Source organism: Eptesicus fuscus, chromosome 9, assembly GCF_027574615.1.
Source record: "Eptesicus fuscus isolate TK198812 chromosome 9, DD_ASM_mEF_20220401, whole genome shotgun sequence".
Lineage (NCBI taxonomy): Eukaryota > Metazoa > Chordata > Mammalia > Chiroptera > Vespertilionidae > Eptesicus > Eptesicus fuscus.
This window is the reverse complement of record NC_072481.1, coordinates 47,555,724-47,574,082: the sequence shown is the minus strand read 5'-3', so window position 1 is coordinate 47,574,082 and position 18,359 is coordinate 47,555,724. Positions and strand designations below refer to the sequence as shown.

Here is an 18,359-nt window from a genome sequence, read left to right as displayed (position 1 = left end):
TCCTGACATTAAAATTAGGTACGCCACTTAAAAACAAACAAAAACATCTTTTATCGATTTCAGAGAGGGAGAAGGCAAGAGTGATGGAAACATCAATGATGAGAGAATCATTGGTGGGCTTCTCCTGCAGCCTCTGCCCCCTCATCAGAGATCGACCCCACAACCTGGGCATGTGCTCTTGACGGGATTCAAACCCCGGACTCTTCAGCCCGCAGGCCAATGCTCTATCCATTGAGCCAAACCGGCTAGGGCAGGCACGTCATTTATTTGCTTAAGCTGATAATAATGATTTGTTTCCGTTGTATAATGGCTATCGTTTACTGGAAACTAGCTCTGTGCTAGCTTTACCTTCATAGAGATGGAGAGATGCAGGCCCAAGAGTACACAGCCAGTGGAGGGGGCATTTCTAGGAAACCTGGAATTGGAACTCAGCCCACAAGGTGCTTGATTATCTTGCTATATTTTTGGACATGTCAATATTTTTCTTTAAAAATTCTCCCATGATCTGCCACGAGTGTATGTTTGATGTTTTCTGGGTTGGGAACATGTAAAAAGCCTGAGACTATGCAGAATGAAAAGTTGAGTGTTACTTGATTGATTGATTGACTGACTGAGGTATTATATGTGTCCTTATCCCCCCAGTGTTTACTTTTGATTCACATATGCTTTTGAGTGTCTTTGATCCTCTCTGCAAGAGAGACCAAGGGCCTTCACTGTGAGTCTAGAAACACACAGCCTGTGAACTACGGCCCATCCACCTGTTAGGGGTGCAGGAGGGTCTGCATTTCTGCTGGGTCTGTCCCCGGAGAGCCAGCCTCCCGCCCCGCAGCCGCCAGCCTCCCCTTCCCAGGTGCCCGGCCGCGGGGAGAGCGAGCGCGGCTGGCGCGCAGGCGCGAGGTGGCGGCGCGGCTCCGCGCTGTGCTCTGCCGCCGGCGTTCCGGGGTCCCCGAGGGGTTCCCCCTGCGCTTCCCCTCCCGCTCTCCCCGCACTCGGGGTCGCCGCTGCCCCTTCTCCGGGCCCCTCCATCCCTCGCCCCGGCCTGGGCCGCACGGTCCCTCCCCTCTGACCCCGCGGTGCACCCCGCCCGGGCAAAGTCCGGAGGGTGTGAACCCCGGCATCCCTGCCCCTGGGCGGGGACGGCGGCCGTGCGGGGAGCCCCGGCGGAGAGCGCGCAGTCCAGCCCGCAGCTCCGGCCCCGCGCGTCCCCCGGGAGCCGCCGCCGCCGCTCGCCCCCGCGCCGCCCGCCCGCCGCCAGGCCCGCCCGCACTCCCTCCCGGCCGCCGCCGCAGCCATGGCGGAAGTTCATAGACGTCAGCAGGCCCGGGTTAAAGGAGAAGCCCCCGCGCCAGCCGCCACACACAGACATGCGGAGGAGCTGGGGATGGCGTCGGCCGAAACGCTGACGGTGTTCCTGAAGCTGCTGGCCGCCGGCTTTTACGGCGTGAGCTCCTTCCTCATCGTGGTGGTCAACAAGAGCGTGCTCACCAACTACAGGTACGGCCGCGCGGCGCCCAGGCCCGGGAGCCGCGGGCGGCGGCGGGCGCCGGCTCCCCGGACTCGGGCTCCAAAGTTCAGGCTGAACAAAGTTGGCCGGGCGCTGGGGAGGGCGGGCGGCGGACACGCGGGCCCGGGCGGCGGAGCCGGCTGCGCGCGCGCCGGCCTGGGCTGGGGTCCCGCCCCGGCTCCCAGCTCCGGGCGGCCGGGCGCGCGTTCGGGGAGCGCCCGCCTGCCGCGCCCGCGAGCTGCGCCCTGCAAACCCTGCCCCTCCGAGCGCCGGAGCGAAGTTGTTTCGTGACCTGTTGGTCCCTGTGCACGCCAGGCTGGGAGCAGAGCGAGGGATGCCCTCCCTCCAGCGCAGCCGGGCTGGGGGCTGGGGGTTGGGGGCTGGGGCATCGGGGTTCCCCGAATTCGCTGACAGCCTCTGGGGACGCGCGCACCCTCGAGCCCATTGGTAACGAGCCCGGTGCTGTCACTGGACCCTGAGGCAGCAGCATTTCTGCTTTCAAGGTGTGAAACCCTTGCAGAGACCCATGTCTTCATTTCCTTCCAAAAAATCCGTTGCAAGCAGCGGACTGGAATTGTAGAATCGAACAAGATGAGGCAAGTGGCCGCCTGAAGGTACAGAATCAGCGGTGTTGCCTGACCAACACGCAGGGATCGTTCTCACCGATTTTCACTTGGATTAGAGGCGGACACGGGTGTGTTTTGGTATCAAAATGCATTTTAAGGTTGGCTGCGTGCAAACTGCATTCACAGAGCTACCTTTGGGTTTTTCTGACCCTGTTTTGTTTTTCTCTCTCTACCATTTTGTAGATTTCCCTCCTCACTATGTGTTGGACTTGGCCAGGTTAGTTGGAATCTTCAGCATTACGTGGTTTATGTCGTTAGAACTTCTCTGTGTGTCTTTATGTGCAGAACAGTGAATCTGTGTTCTCTGTTTACAGATGGTGGCTACAGTGGCAGTTCTCTGGGTGGGAAAGGCGCTCAGAGTAGTCAAGTTTCCTGACTTTGACCGTAATGTACCTCGAAAGGTAAAAAAACAAATAAAGTAATTCTTTATTTTCTGAAAAGAAGTCACTATATATATGATATATGATATATGATATATGATGTATGATATACTATATTACATATCACAATCACATATTGTATATATTACATATATTAATATATATATTAATCAGTTGCCTTGCATATTTAAAAATTGTCACCCAATCCAGAGTGGGTATAATAAAAGTAAAGAATAAATGTTGTAATATGTACTTTTTATGTATTTATTATAATTTTTTATCCTCATCCGAGGATATTTTTCCCATTGATTTTTAGAGTGGAAGGGAGAGGGAGAGACAGAAACACCAATGTGAGAGAGACACATCGATTGGTTGCCTCCCACATGCCCCTGACCAGAATCAGACCTGGGACCCTTTAGTCCAGGGGTCCTCAAACTACGGCCCGCGGGCCACATGCGGCCCGCCGAGGACATTTATCCGGCCCGCCGGGTGTTTTTGCCGCCGCTGCCTGTCCTGCTTAGCAGCTGACTTAGCAGTGTGCATAGGAATTTGTTCATAGTTTTTTTTAAACTATAGTCCGGCCCTCCAACGGTCTGAGGGACAGTGAACTGGCCCCCTGTTTAAAAAGTTTGAGGACCCCTGCTTTAGTCCGAAGGCCAAGGCTCTATCCACTGAGCCAAACTGGCTAGGGTATTTTTTAAAAAGTTCCATAATCTCTTTAAAATTAAGGAAAAAAGGCCCTAGAAATCATGGGTTCTGTTTTACTTACTAGTAATGAACACTCTTTTGGGAATATAACCGTTTTGCATTTTCTACATCTAATCTAGCCAGTGTATTCTTTATTCATTCTTCAGGTTTATTTTCTTATTCTTCTGTCTGCATCTGCTTGGCTCCACATGAAGATGAAGTGCATTTCCTTTTTTCTGCTGACATTAGAGCTGTGGGCTAATACATTATCATATTTTAAAGTAAAGGATGTATTTATCCCACATGTTTGATCGTACTCATATTTGTCTCCCCTCCCCCCCCCCCCCATGCCCCTCTCTCTCTCTCTCTTTCTGCCATAGTAGTGCTGTTTATCCAGGAATAATGTTGTTTGAGCACTATGTGGGGGCCAAAATTGTGTATGAGAAATAATTTTGTGTTTTTAAAGGGAAAGAATTTAATCATATAAACAAAACTGTTTCTGTTTGAAAGGCCCTGTGTTAGCTATCTTTATTATTGAGTTTTGTTATCCCTTTTAAATTTTCTAGACGTTTCCACTACCTCTACTATATTTTGGGAACCAAATCACGGGACTGTTCAGCACAAAGAAACTGAAGTATGGATACTTTATTTTACTAGTGAGGTTATATAATGTATTCTTGAAATTGTATTTGAATGTCAAATATTTAACACATTATTATTGAAATAAATGAATGGACCAGAAAGCTTGTGCTACTAAATAACAAAGATTACACTAAAGGTTTTAGTTTAAGCTCTTTAAGTTTAAAGAGAAAGAGGATTTTTATTTGTTTGGGGTTTTTATCCCTTAGTTTGATGATAGCAGTCTTAAAGTGTCATAAAATACTGTGATAGGAGATTTTCATTATTTTTCCAGATGTATAGTAGTGAAGGATATATGATTTGCTTTTTGGGATTTCAATTATTTAATGCAATTTATGGATATTATATTTTTGACAAATTCTACAAGCAAAATGAGAGGGTGGATAAGAGAACTTTTATAGTGCTTCTTTTAACATGTTAAAATAACACCAGATGGAACCCTGATTTAAGCATGATTAATATTTTCCTCATGGCTGTATACCTGAAGAGGCAGCATATTCACTTTTAGAAAGAAGTGATAGCTCTCTACTCTTTGACAAGACTGTCTTACTATCCTTTAACTTCCCCATTCTTGGCTTCCATACTTAAGGAGTATAGTATGTATTGAGTGTATGTGATGTTAAAATTATACACACAAGGAAACCATTTAACAGAAATCCATGGCTTCACCACTTCCACATGAACTAAACCCTGGCGTACTTACTGGATGAGTATAAACCAGAATGGGGAGATCTCTGAAGGTCAGAGACCAAGTGTTTTTCATTTCTTCTTTAGACCCAAGAAACTTGACAGAAGGACCATGATGATATCTCTGGAGAGTGTTTCATGGAGTCAAATTTGTCATAGGCGGGCATCCTTTTCCATCTCAGTTCCCACTTGGAAAGAAATGCAAGCCTGCTGGAAAGGCTGCTTAATAGAGTTTGCTCTTTTTCATCCTTGCCATCCATCCATTCAGTCACACCCTGTCTTTGATTGCCAGCTAAATATAAGGCACTTTGCAGTGAGATGAGATATATTCATAAATAACTGTATTACAAGAGAAGAGGCTATATGTTTGATCAATGCAAGCAAAATACTCTGGGAATTTAGAGGAAGACAAAATTACTTCCACAAAAGGACAATTAAGGAATGTCTAATGGAGTAAATTTATGGTAGATGTTACTTGGAGGGTCGGGGAAGGGAGGTCAGTAAAGAAAGGAGAAAAAAAAAAAAAATAAATTCTTAAACTTTATTTTACCTAATTATCTTTTTTTTCAGCTTGCCAATGTTTACAGTTCTGAGAAGGTTCTCCATCCTGTTTACAATGTTTGCTGAAGGAGTGTTACTAAAGTGAGCTACATTTCTAATACATCTAGTCTTTAACAAACTTTAGTCACTTTGAAAAGGTACCCAGCATAATAATTGTTTAATAAAAATATTAAAATTATTTGCCTTGCTTCTACTTTATCTCTTGGAAAGTTTAACTAACTTAATCCCTTTGCTCTGGGAATTGATAGTTTATGGGAACAGTAGTTGGGCAGATTATGAATAGGAGTTAGACACCTGTCTAAACATGAGATATACTTTCATGAATTCCTATACTTACTGCTGCCACTGGGTGAAGAGGAGTCAGAAACATCAGTATAGTTTTGTGCTTTATTTAAATCCCCACTCGAGGATATGTTTTTATTGATTTTTAGAGAGAGAGGAAGGGGGAGAGAGAGAAACATTGATCAGTTGTCTCCCTTATGCACCCCAACCGGGGATCAAACCTGCAACCTAGATATGTGGCCTGACGAGGAATTGAATCAACAACCTTTTGGAGTACGAGACCATGTTCCAACCAACAGCCACCTGGCCAGGATAGAATAGGTTTTAAATAGTGTTCCTGTCTCGGCTACTTTCACTACAACTGTGTGTGACCTTTTTCTACTTAAAGAGATTCCAATTTGCTGAAATACAAGCTCAATAAAAACAAACAATAAGAGTAAGGAAAAAATGAGTATATAACAAAATAAGTTTTTGCTTTATCAAAGGGGTTCTTTTAAATATCCAATTCCTTGGAAAAATAAAAAATATAACTGTTTATAGCTTTTTTCAAATATATCTTTTTGTGTGTGTGCCTGTGTTATGAATCTTTGTGAATAAAGCCACAGTATACATAAACTTTTTTTTTTTTTTTTTGTAGGAAGACCTTTTCTTGGAGTATTAAGATGACTGTATTTGCAATGATTATTGGAGCCTTTGTAGCTGCCAGGTAAGATGTGGGCCTATATAAGCCTATGAGCACATTAGAAATTATCAGTAGTTATTAACAATGATCAATTACCAATGAAGTTAATTTTTTATAGGCTAAATAAGAATCATATCTTTGAAAAGCATCCAAAGACCCTTCAAAAATTAAATGTTTTTGAGTTTAAGATCAAGGCTGGTAAAATCAGATTCTTAAAAGTTAAATTCATGTAATTTAGGATTTATTATACAATCTTCTACTGATTGAGCACCTACCATGTGCCACACAATATGTTTGACATTTTAGACATATTAGTTCTATATTACAACTCTGAAAGGTATGGATATAATTTTTCTATTTTATAGTTGAGGAAACTAAAATGTAAATTCAGTAACTTGCTCAAAGTCCTACAGCTAGTAAGCAGCAGAGCTTGCTGGAATTTGAATCTGTGCCTGACTCCAGAGCCTATGTGCTTTTATAAGCCATGTGGCATTTTTTTTACTTTGTGTGCTGCTGAAGGAAGCAGTGTCTCAGAAAAGGCAAGTGATAATGAATTACTTGCCTCGTTGAATAAATGAATAATAGAATTGCTTTATTTGGCCTCACTTAGGATGTATCACAAATGGCATAACTTATTCTACTAAATTATTAAAGCTTTTTCCATTGTTCTTAAGTTTTAGTTTTCAGATGGATGGAGAAAATGTATATCCAAAGACTCAGAAAATTAAAAAGATGGCCAGAAGCCTTCTACAACAGGAATCTCTTTAAGTAGAAAAAGGTCACACACATTTATAGTGAAAGTAGCCGAGACAGGAACACTGTTTTACTCAGCCCAGGGCATGCATATATGGGTTTGCTAATGTCACAAATTCTACCTGACATACATTTTTCATTTGGGAGTTACAATGTACCTCTTGGGTTGGCTCATTTACCTTCATCATATCCCTGTGGTATAGACAGGGAGGGGGTAGGAACATAAGTCAAATTTTATTCCACCCTAAACCTCCAAGTGAAATTTAATTGTAAAAAAAAACGGGGGGGGGGGGCGGGGATAGAATAATTGGTTACTAGAATAATTGGTTACTAGAATTTCATTATGTAGCTAACTGCTTTTCTCTCTAGATATTATTGCCTCCTCGGAGAAAAATTCTGTATGAGCATCCTACCTTTCTTTTTGAAGCATTTCCTTGGAGCTGGTGGGATCCAAAATTGAGCCAAGCGATAGGGATTCCTCAGGGCTAACATCTGGCCTGCAAAGTTTCTGAGGAGGATTGCTATCTGGACCAGCCTTGTCTAATTAGGACATTTTACTTGGGATAGAGATTGGGAGGAAGGGAGTCTGAAGTTAGGGGGTTATCCAGGATGCTTGAAAGAGGGGGTGTGCATTAGGCTGGTTCTGCCTCAAATTGCAGTGGTGTGGAGCTCCTCAGAAGTCTTGTTCCATGTAGCAGTAGTAGTAGTAATAGTAGTAGTAGTAGTTTAGATACAAATACATAGTATCTTTGCAAAATCACAAAATGTGGTTCCACTATTTAGCTAGGAGGCTAAAATATGAAGGCATACTTTTCTTAGATTTTCATTTATTTGTTGAATTTAACAAATTTTTTATCGCTACTAAATACTAGAAAACTTCTGTCTTCCTGATGCCACTAGTTATAGCACATAGGTGCATTAAGCAATTATTGCAGTATTTGAATTCCTTCTGTGTGCTTTTGGACACTGTTGTAGCTTGATCTCAGAGCTAACCATGATCCACACTTCAGAAATTCCACCTCGGGGTCCAACCACCTGTACAAGATAGTCCTGCCTTTTGCGTGAACTTTTGGAAAATGACATGATAACAACTTATCCGTTTGGTTTCCTTACCTGTGAAACTCAGCTCTGATGCCTTCTGCCCGCTTCAGCTGTAACAGTGAATTTGGTTGCTTATTGTTGTTGTCTGACTTGGAATTCAGAACAGTGTGCTATTTAACTGACATGATTGTTTGTTGCTAATAATTTTAAGTGTTAGTGTTTCTTATTTCTGAAGACTCTACTTACTATAAAATTGCAATTTGTAACTAGAAATCAAGAAATAAAATGCCTAATGTTCATTAACCTAAAAATACGTTGTTGCAAATACTCTGTTCAAACCTACTTAAAATTAAGGACATGCTCCTTAAATGAAAGTTGTTAAAGTGCTGCTTATGTTTTGCAGCTCTGACTTGGCATTTGATCTGGAAGGATATGTTTTTATTCTGATAAACGATGTCCTGACAGCAGCAAATGGCGCATACGTAAAACAAAAATTAGATTCAAAGGTAGGTAGCAATCTAAAGTTTCTGTAAGAGATGTTTACTGATCTTGGGATTGATAATGCCAGTTCATCAGAGAAGATGGAGGAGGAGTGGGAAAGAAATAGGGGGTCTCTGAGGGTAGAGAAAAGTGTCATAAATGATCATGGCTGTATTCATGGTGAGGGACCTGAACAAGAAAGAAATATCTGGAAGCCCTTGAGCAATTTTGAGGAGAAGTGAGTGTTGGAAGGAGCTGCAGAAAAAGAATGGACTTTGCGCATTACAAATAATGGGAAACTTTCGGGAGAATTGGTATCTTTTTCTCTCTGGGGCAACACGGAGTCCCCTGGCTCAGATCTCATGCACGTGAACTTTACTTACCCATCTCTTTTTCTCTCAGTTTGCAACATGCACACAAAGGCTTTATAGATATTTGTTGTTAGTTTGTCTATATGCTTTGAATATAGACACGCTAAATTTTATTTTTAGATGAAGTCGGATCGTCAGGAAGCTGAGTATTTGAGCCACATTAGTTTACTCCGTTATGGTGTAAGGTTACATTATTATATGAAGACGCTATGTGGAACTGAGCTTTACATATCGTAGGGTTGTTATTGAAGGGGTTGTCCTTTCTGTCATAATATGTCCTGTATGGGGACCCACATGAGATATTTATCATAGATGTCACCATAGCTCTTCCTGAATAGCTGGTGTATTTTATCTCATTGTAACTGACCATGGCTTTATCTTATTTTCCTACCCGTGTTTTCTCTTCGGTCAGTTAGCCTTATCCGCTTAGTTTGTACAGTGTTTCTGAAATGACTTCCAGGTCCTTTTTTGGAGTTCAGATCATAAATACCAATGCCCTTCCTACTCTGCAGCAGTATTAGTATTGAGTTTGTGTCATCTTGGTGAGAAGCTTTACCTTCTCCAGAAAATAACCCTAAAGCCCATGGCCATCCCAATAGTTCTCATTTTCAGAGAATGCTGATTTTTAATATCCTTGAAGAACTGGGGACAGTGTAGATGTTTCCAACACATTTTCTTTAAACATACCTTTTATGTCTTGTTCTCCGTGTACTTGCCTTGACAACTTCATATGATCATTGCATTTTAATGGTAGCGACTATTAAAATTTTTGACTTTCTGAAATAGTTAAAGAAAAGGGACCAGTTAGAGATTTAGTTTTATTCTGTTTTGTTTTGTTTTGTTTTGTTTTTTCCTTCAGCCCATTTGCTGCTTTGGAAAATAGGTATGAATAATAACATTTCATTTGTCCAGCAGCCTCAGCTCTTTCAGACAGTACTGTCCAGTAAAGTTTTTCTGTGATGATGGAAATCTTCTGTATTTCTGCTGTCCAGTAATGGTAGGCACTAGCCATATGTGGCTGTTGAACACTCGCTATGTGACTGGTAAAACTGAGAAACTGAAGTAGTAGTTTAATGTAATTTTAATTAAATGGAAAAAGCTGCATGTGGCTAGTGGCTACCATATTATACAGCACAGTCTAGAGCTGGGATGGGGAACCTTTTTTTCTGCCTAGGGCCATTTGGATATTTATAACATCATTTGTGGGCCATACAAAATTATCAGTTTAAAAATTAGCCTGCTATATTTGGTCAAACATTTAATTAACTCACCCCTAATGCCTTGGCAGGGCCAGACCAAATGATTTCCCGGACCTTATATGGCCTGTGGGTCAGACATTCCCCATCCCTGGCCTAGAGTACTGTATATCCTAGAACCTAGGAAAAAGTAAAGAGGGTTTCTGAGTATTTTATTCCCAGGAGAGCCCTTTAGTTCCTTACTCAGAAATGACTTGTGACTTATTTGTATGAGACCTTTTAAGCATATTGATCTGCTTTTCATAGTTAATGGATTAGAAGCAACAAACTACAAGATGGAATTCTATTTAGAGGCAGAGAGGCTTACCGGCAGTCTTACTAACAATAAGAAAGACAAGCAGGAAAACTATAAAAATCAGATGGAAGCCCTAGCTCAGGGGTCCTCAAACTACGGCCCGCGGGCCACATGCGGCCCGCCGAGGACATTTATCCGGCCCGCCGGGTGTTTTTGCCACCGCTGCCTGTCCTGCTTAGCAGCCGACTTAGCAGTGTGCATAGGAATTTGTTCATAGTTTTTTTTTTTTAAACTATAGTCCGGCCCTCCAACGGTCTGAGGGACAGTGAACTGGCCCCCTGTTTAAAAAGTTTGAGGACCCCTGCCCTAGCTGGTTTGGCTCAGGGGATAGAGTGTCGGCCTGCAGACTGAAGGGTCTCGGGTAGGATCCCAGCCAAGGGCACATACCTCGCTTGCAGTCTCAAATCCCCAGTCCTGACGGTCACGTGCAGGAGGCACCCAATGATGTGCCTCTCTCACATCAGTGTTTCTCTCTGTCTCCCCCCAACCCCTTCCACTCTCTCTCAACATGAATGGAAAAATTATCCTCAGGTGAGGATTAACAACAGCAAAAACATCAGATGGATGTACTCAGAAATGATTTAGGGGCTATTAAACACCCTTGAGGGCAACATCATCTAAGAACAAAGTACAGCCCTGGCTGGTGTGGCTCAGCTGGTTGGAGCGTTGTCCTGTACACTGAAAGGTAGCAGGTTCGATACCCAGTCAGGGCACACATCCAGATTGCGGTCTCGATCCCTGTTAGGGGCGCGTGCTGGAGGCAACCCATCAATGTTTCTTTCTCACCTTGATATTTCTCTCTCTCACCCCTCCCTCAGTTCCGCTTCTCTGAGGTCAATTAAAAAAATAACAACACAATGCCCTGACTTTAATAATGTTTATAATGCCCTAAGTGAAATTTTAGTCTATGTGCTCCCTTTAAGAAGGCAGAGGAAAAGATACTCCAAACAGTTAAAATGTTAAAAGAAAAACAAAACAGCTTGGCATTTTAGTTTTTGGCAATTGTCAGTTGTCTGGATGGGTGTGTTTCGTGTGGTGTGTAGGCCTCCTCTTTAAGAGATGGATATACGTAAGTCTCTGGCTGACTGGGTCCCTGCTGTTTCACATGGTTTTGTCCTATGGCTTTTTTCTTGCTGCCTTAGAAATGAGGTACTCCTTTCCCTGATGCTTGTGGTGGCCGTAAGCAGTCAGTTTTTTTGGTTTATCCGAGAGGCAGTATGGCCACACTGAGAAGCTTTTAATAAAAAGGACTGCTTATAATCATGGTCCTTTGAGGATGAGTCATGGGGCATAAAAATTTAGGGCTGCATTTCAGACATGTATGCAGCTATTGAATTTAAAATATTTTTAACTTGAAAGAAATCACATAAATAATACTATTTATAGAAATATTCTTTTTTAAATGTTTTCTTTATTACTTTTCGGAAGAGAGAAGAAAGGAAGGGAGAGAGGAAGAGGAACATTAATTTTGTTGTTCTACTTATTTAAGAACATTCATTAGTTGATTCTTGTATGTGCCCCGACAGAGGATCGAACCCGCAACCTGGACATATAGGGACGATGGTCTAACCAACTGAGCTACCTGACCAGGGCAATAATACTTATTTATTTATTTATTTATATATTTATTTCTTATTATATTTTATTGATGTTTTTACAGAGAGGAAGGGAGAGGGATAGAGAGCTAGAAACATCGATGAAAGAGAAACATCGATCAGCTGCCTCCTGCACACTCCCTACTGGGGATGTGCCTGCAACCAAGGGATGTGCCCTCAACCAAGGTACATGCCCTTGACGGGAATCGAACCTGGGACCTTTCAGTCCGCAGGCTGATGCTCTACCCACTGAGCCAAACCGGTTTCGGCGAATAATACGTATTTATAATAAAAGTAGTAGAAAACATAGATAAGCAAGAGGAAGAAAATATAAATATTCCTTAATTCTACCCTCTAGTGAGAAGCACTGTTCTAGTGGATATCCTTTTGTGTGTGTGTGTGTACGTGCATGTACACACCTAACTAAAATTTTTAAAGAGTGATGATATATAATATTTTCTAACCTATATTTTTCATCTAGTACTGTTTCATGAACACCTTTCGGTATTATTAAACACTAGAGACCCAGTGCATGAAATTCATGCATTGGGGGTGGGGTCCCTAAGCCCGGCCTACACCCACTCCAATCCTGGATCCCTCTCCCAATCCAGAACCACTGGTTCCTAACCGCTCACCTGCCTGCCTGCTGATCACCCCTAACTGCTCCCCTCCTGGCCTGATCCCCTGCTGGCGCTCTCCCATGACAGCCTGATGTCCCTAACTGTGTAACTGCTCTCCCCTCCTGGCCTGATCCTCCTAATTGCCTAACTGCTCTCCCCTCCTGGCCTGATCCCCCTAACTGCCCTCCCCTCCTGGCCTGATCCCCCTCACTGCCTAATTGCCCTCCCCTCCTGGCCTGATCGCCCTAACTACCACCTTCTCCCTTCTGCCTTCTCCTGTGGTGCCTTCTCCCACGGCCTCTGCTAAAGGGTCCGTGGCATTGGACTGGCCCTCACAGCCACCATGGCTGCTGGCCTTCTGCCATTGCAGCTGCTGTGACTTTGTCTGGAAGGACATCTGGAAGGACGTCTGGAAGGCATACGGTCTAATTAGCATATTACCCTTTTATTAGTATAGATTTTTAGTGGCTGTATAATGTTTCATTGTATGGTTGTATCATAGACAAATCAACTAGTTTTCTGTTGCTGGATATTTGTTTCCAGTTTTTCAAAGCTTCTTTTGAGAAGGTGGTTTGACTTTTTACACAGTTCAGGGATCTTTCAGTTACAGAAATTAGCCAAATATGTCCTTCTCCTCACTACTACTTCACCCCCTGACCCCGCAAACTCTGGCCTACTTTTCCAGGTGACTCTGCTTCCCGATGAATGTCCCAGAAGTGTGTGAGTCAGAGGTAGACCCAGAGTTCTCATAGGCTCCCTGTGTTTGAAGATGTGCGGAGTCCTTCATTGCTCCCCGGTATCCGAGGATACAACTAATCATACTCTGTTTTTGGAATTGTAGATAGAGGAAGCTTAATTTTTAATATACTTCACGTACATATTTTCAGAAATACTTCCCTTGGAAGTTATACCTGCCTATGTTGGTTAGGTGTGAGTCTGTGTGTCTGGCTCTGTCCAGCCATCTCTTGAATGGCACTCTCTTATGGTTCTGAAAAGCCCAAGACCAGCTTGGTGACTTTTGATTCAATTCCGGAAGGGGAAGGGCTTCGGAGATGGATTTCTGTAGAGATGTGTGCGTGTGTTCAAAATAACCTCCTTCCTATTGGCTGTTTTGAGGCAACAGTTGGTATCATTTTTATTTCTCTGATCTTAAAACATTCAAGGAATTTATTTTAAATAAATTTTAAAACATGTTGTTGTTTTTTTTCTTTTGAAAGCTTGGGCTACTTCTTGATGTTTGAAAACTTCCGACTTGGCCTAAGTTGCTCTGCATATTGTTGGGGAGGTGTGTGTATAGTGGGGTGGGACTTTATATAGGGTTTTGTATATCTTGTCTGCTAGAACTAAATGAAACACCTAATTATTTCCTATCCTAGGAGCTGGGAAAATATGGTCTGCTCTATTACAATGCACTGTTCATGATTCTGCCCACCCTGGCCATTGCATACCTTACAGGAGATGCACAAAAGGTAGGACTTTCTCACAGTGATTTAATGCCTTATGTTTTTTAATTGTATTGTTATTTATGAACAAAAGATAAACTGTGGAGTTGCTAAGTAATGTACTTACCTAGTATTAAGGGACCAAAATCAGAATTTACTTTTTAGCTTGCTAATGTCATGCTAACCTTTTTTCTTGGCATAAGTATTGGATAGTACTAAAATGGCTCAAAATAGCTCTGGCTGTCAACATAAAAATAGTGCATGCCAACCAGTGTCCTTTTTTATGGGCCAGAAGGATGGAGGAAGGAAATTCTTACATTTCTACTAACCTACAAAATAATAGTAGCAAGCTATCCTTGAAAAAAACAAACCCAAAAATCTTGAAATAGTAGAATTCTTCAGACTTAAAATTCTAGACCTCTCTAGAAGCTTCTGTTCTGGTGTAAAATTTGTCATCCTGGCTTAAATCCCAAGCTGGTTTTCCACCCCCAGGAGATATTTAGCACTGTGTGGTGACTTAACCATATAAATAGCAAATAATATAATAGTTTACTCACTTCCTGCAAATGTTTAGCTAAATAAATCCAGAATAGAGGAACAAAATAAATCCAGACAAGAATTCATCTCTAAAACAAGCCCATATTCATAGGCAAAAAAGTTGATACCATTTTGTTAGAATTTACAACATTTTGCAAACTACGTAAATGGAAATCTAGAATTCTGCCAAGGATTTCTGTACCAAGATTCTTTCTAATGAAATGATTCCCCTGGCAGGTAGTTTTTCAGAATAAATGTGTTGGTTATGTACTCCAGTAGCAGTGACAATTTCCACAAAGTAGTGGCAAGTAGTTAGACTGTTAAAAAATTGCTCTTGAATTAAAAGGTAGGAGAAGACTGACTGTTTTTAAAGCTGTTGGAGTTTTTTCCCCCCTCCATCAAGAACTTTCTTAAAAACAAAAACAAAACCTGGCACAGATCAGCTTGAGCATGCATAAAGGTTTAATGAACTGTGTAACCGGGCTGCTAGCAGGCCTACAAATGACACCAAAGTAGAAAATGTAGCTATTGCTTTGACTGATCAAGAGTGTTGAATAAATACTTTGTGGCTGTGAAAAAAAGTGGGAAGAGTTAGGTGCCAGTCACTTTATGTGTGTGATACGATGGAGCCCCATAACAGCTCTGTTGCCCATGCGGAAATGAAGCGCAGAGAGACTAAGTGACTAGCCCAGGGTCACACTGTCTGTGGGTAGTAGAGTCAGGATTTAAACCCAAGCTTGACTCCAAAGGCCCTGGTCTTTCCGCAGGTTCTGCCTGTCTCTCACAGACTCTGGCAGAAGCAGCCCTCACTCTTTAGCTTTGGGGCAAGAATGTGATGCAAAATAACCAGGCCCTCCTTGGCAACACAGACGATTGCAAATCTCGAGGCCAATCTGTACATGAGAACGTTGGAAGGAGTAATGTGGTTGGTTAGGTTATTCTACATACTTGGCAAAGGTGGAATTTTCATTAACTTGAAATTCTGACTAGTAGCTACTTGAAAAAATTGAACCAGAGGAGAAATATCTTCATTCCAGAGTGATTATAATTTAACTAGAGGTTATATGCATAATTCATGCATATTTCAGTAGCACACATTTAATATGAAATGCTTCAATATAAGTAAGAATATTTACCCATAGTGGAAAAATTACTTTGCCACCTGCATTAGAAAGAGATTTAGATTTTCTCCTTTTTTTTAAGCAGAGGAGTGAAATTTGAGTAATGTTTGCTTTTCCCCAATGAAAATGCCAGGCAAAGGTCCAGAAAGGTTTATTTTGGAAGAATAATGGTTCATCTAAATACTTTGAAATTGGGCTGATAAACTAATTATGGGAGCTGAACTCATTGTTTTGTAATCAAACCCCACCATACTTTTGATCTCACATGTTTGTTCATTCTCACTCTTATTATTAAAGAGTACTAGGGGCCCAGTGCATGAATTCGTGCACCTTGAGAGGAACTGTGGAACTTTGTGGAGCATATCTGTCATCATCAGAGCAATAAACTATTAGGCTTTGTGGAAGAAATGTTTTGGGTGCATTATAGGGTGTAAAATGGAAGAGAATCAAGTCTCTCTCCTTGTTGGGGATGGAATGCCTCAGGGAGCTTTCCTGTGCACGAAATTAAAATATCAGTGATATGAATAGTCAGTGTTGTTTTCATAGGTTATGAATTAAATTTGAAACTTAGGAAGTGAGAACCTAAGTTTGATTCTGTTCCTAAATTCCTGAGATAAGTCAGTTCAATGTCATTTTAAGTTCAATTCAGATTAGTATTTCTGAGTATCTTTCTTGTGCTAAGAAAGCCCTGTGCTAAGTTCTCTTGGGAATATATGAGAAATATAGTATAGTTCTTGCCACACCAGGAAAACACAGAGATGGTGTAAGAAATAGCATCAAAGTGCATGACCATCAGTCAGTGCTATAAGTTCAGGTTAGGAAGAAATGTATGTGGGCTGAATCTCAAGATTAGCTTTTTAATCCTCTTCCATTTTACACCGCACAATGCACCCAAAACATTTCTTCCACAAAACCTGTCATAGTTTATTGCTCTGATGGTGACAGGTCTGCTCCACAACGTGACACTATGGTCCTCGAAGGCAATACCACATAACTCATCTTTTTTTCTTATCACCTGAACCTAATACTGTGAAACGCACAAGAGCACTTAACTAAAGGAGATAGGGCTTGGTTTTCTTATCTACCAAGTGCAACAAGTAATGCTCACCTGTTCTAGGGGTGGTTGTTGAGACATAACTTAGAGAGGTGGTTGAGTGGTTTACTTTTATTAACCAGCACAGAAACAATGGGTGGAAGCCACAGACAGCCTAATGTGTCCAAGACGCTCATAGCAGTCTACAGGAGTTGCAGTTTATTTCTTCCACTGGAAAATTCAGTCTCAGAGTAGTCAGTGGGCTGTTTGAAGTCTGGCGACGAGTTCCCATGTCAGAGTTGGAGATGTGGCAGGATTTCCGGTAAGAGATTTCTAGTAAGTCAGGTTCATTTTTAGCGTGTGTCTTTTAGACCTGTGCTTTTTCTTATAGGTATACAAAATATGTATACCTATAAGTGGACATTCATGTATGTGCATGTATTTTTTAAAGAATGGGTGCTTTTTCATGTGACTGTGTATCTTTAAATAAAGCTGTTCCCAAGTTAACAATCTGGGCCTCCTTTTGGCCTTATAGGGTATGATGCCTTGTACCTGATAAGATGCCCCCACATAAATTATTTTCCCTGATCCTCATTGTATGCCTGTGAGGTAGGTCATTATCTGATTTGCAAAGGTTAAGGGCATGCTTAGGGTTGCACAGTGTCAGAGCTTAGAGCCTGCCTGTCTGACTCCACATAGACCCCTTGCTGTTTGCTTGACTACATCGGTGCTCCCTCCCTGACTAGGGCTTTCTTCCAGAATAAGCTACTGAACGTGAAAAATACCCCAGGGTAATATTAGAAGTGGAGTCTCTGAAGCTGGGCCTTGTTGTTACTTAATTGTTTACAAATAATCATATTTCTTCATTCACTCTGATGCTGTTCTAAGTTAAAAAAAAAAAAAAGAAAAAGAAAAAGAAAAGAGACTTGTTGCTGCCTTAAAGGAGCTTGCATTCCAGTGGCATGAGGTGGACTACACATAATTATACAATAAGAGCTACGAAGAGGAATAGAACGAAGAGCGTGACTGGAGAAGTCCCATTTTGCATCAGATGGTTAGGGGAAGGCCTCTTTGTCAGGTTCCTTTGAGCAGACTCTCAATGGGACTGAGAGCCCAATGGCTGTGGCTCTTTGGAAGGATAATCTAGGTCAAAGGAAGAGAAGGTTCTAAGAGATGAGGTGGGAGTGCCTCGCTTGTTCGCAGGGGACATTTTCTGAATAAGTAAATATCAGGCAAAGTCATGGTGGGCCTTGAAAGATGTGGAGGAAGTAAAACAAAAGGTACATCCCAGGTGTGAGGACTAGCATGAGCACAGGCTCAACCGCAAGAACTAGACTTCAGGATGCTTAGAAGGAGGAAACCCAAGACTCCGGAGACTTTAAATATATATTTTATTGATCTTTTACAGAGAGGAAGGGAGAGGGATAGAGAGTTAGAAACATTGATGAGAGAGAGAGACATCAATCAGCTGCCTCCTGCCTCCTACTGGGGATGTGCCCGCACACTTGACTGGAATCGAACCTGGGACCTTTCAGTCCGAAGGCCGATGCTCTATCCATGAGCCAAACCGGTTAGGGCGACTCCGGAGACTTTAGAAGAGACCTTAGAGAGCGTGGTTCAGCCTCTCCTCACAGATGAGGAAACGGGAGCCCAAAGAGGGCTCAGGACCGGAACCCAGACTTCCCGACTCTGTGACTCGTGCTCTCACTCCTCCCACCACACCACACCCTGCTTCCTTCCAAGCCGGGACCAGTGTTAAATACAGGA

The 18,359-nt window shown here is 42.3% G+C and overlaps 1 protein-coding gene across 1 annotated transcript in view; it reads left to right on the top strand.

The window, feature by feature from the left end:
- Nucleotides 1–1,162: 1,162 nt before the first annotated feature.
- SLC35D1 (solute carrier family 35 member D1) overlaps nt 1,163–18,359 on the top strand; it is a 36,887-nt gene continuing 19,690 nt past the window's right edge. Inside the window, exons 1-8 of the mRNA XM_054720919.1 lie at nt 1,163–1,494; nt 2,314–2,347; nt 2,445–2,531; nt 3,764–3,831; nt 5,094–5,165; nt 6,004–6,072; nt 8,246–8,348; nt 13,836–13,928. Of these exons, the coding sequence (XP_054576894.1) occupies nt 1,292–1,494; nt 2,314–2,347; nt 2,445–2,531; nt 3,764–3,831; nt 5,094–5,165; nt 6,004–6,072; nt 8,246–8,348; nt 13,836–13,928 (729 nt within the window). The 5' untranslated portion in view covers nt 1,163–1,291. The remainder of the gene's footprint in view (nt 1,495–2,313; nt 2,348–2,444; nt 2,532–3,763; nt 3,832–5,093; nt 5,166–6,003; nt 6,073–8,245; nt 8,349–13,835; nt 13,929–18,359) is intronic.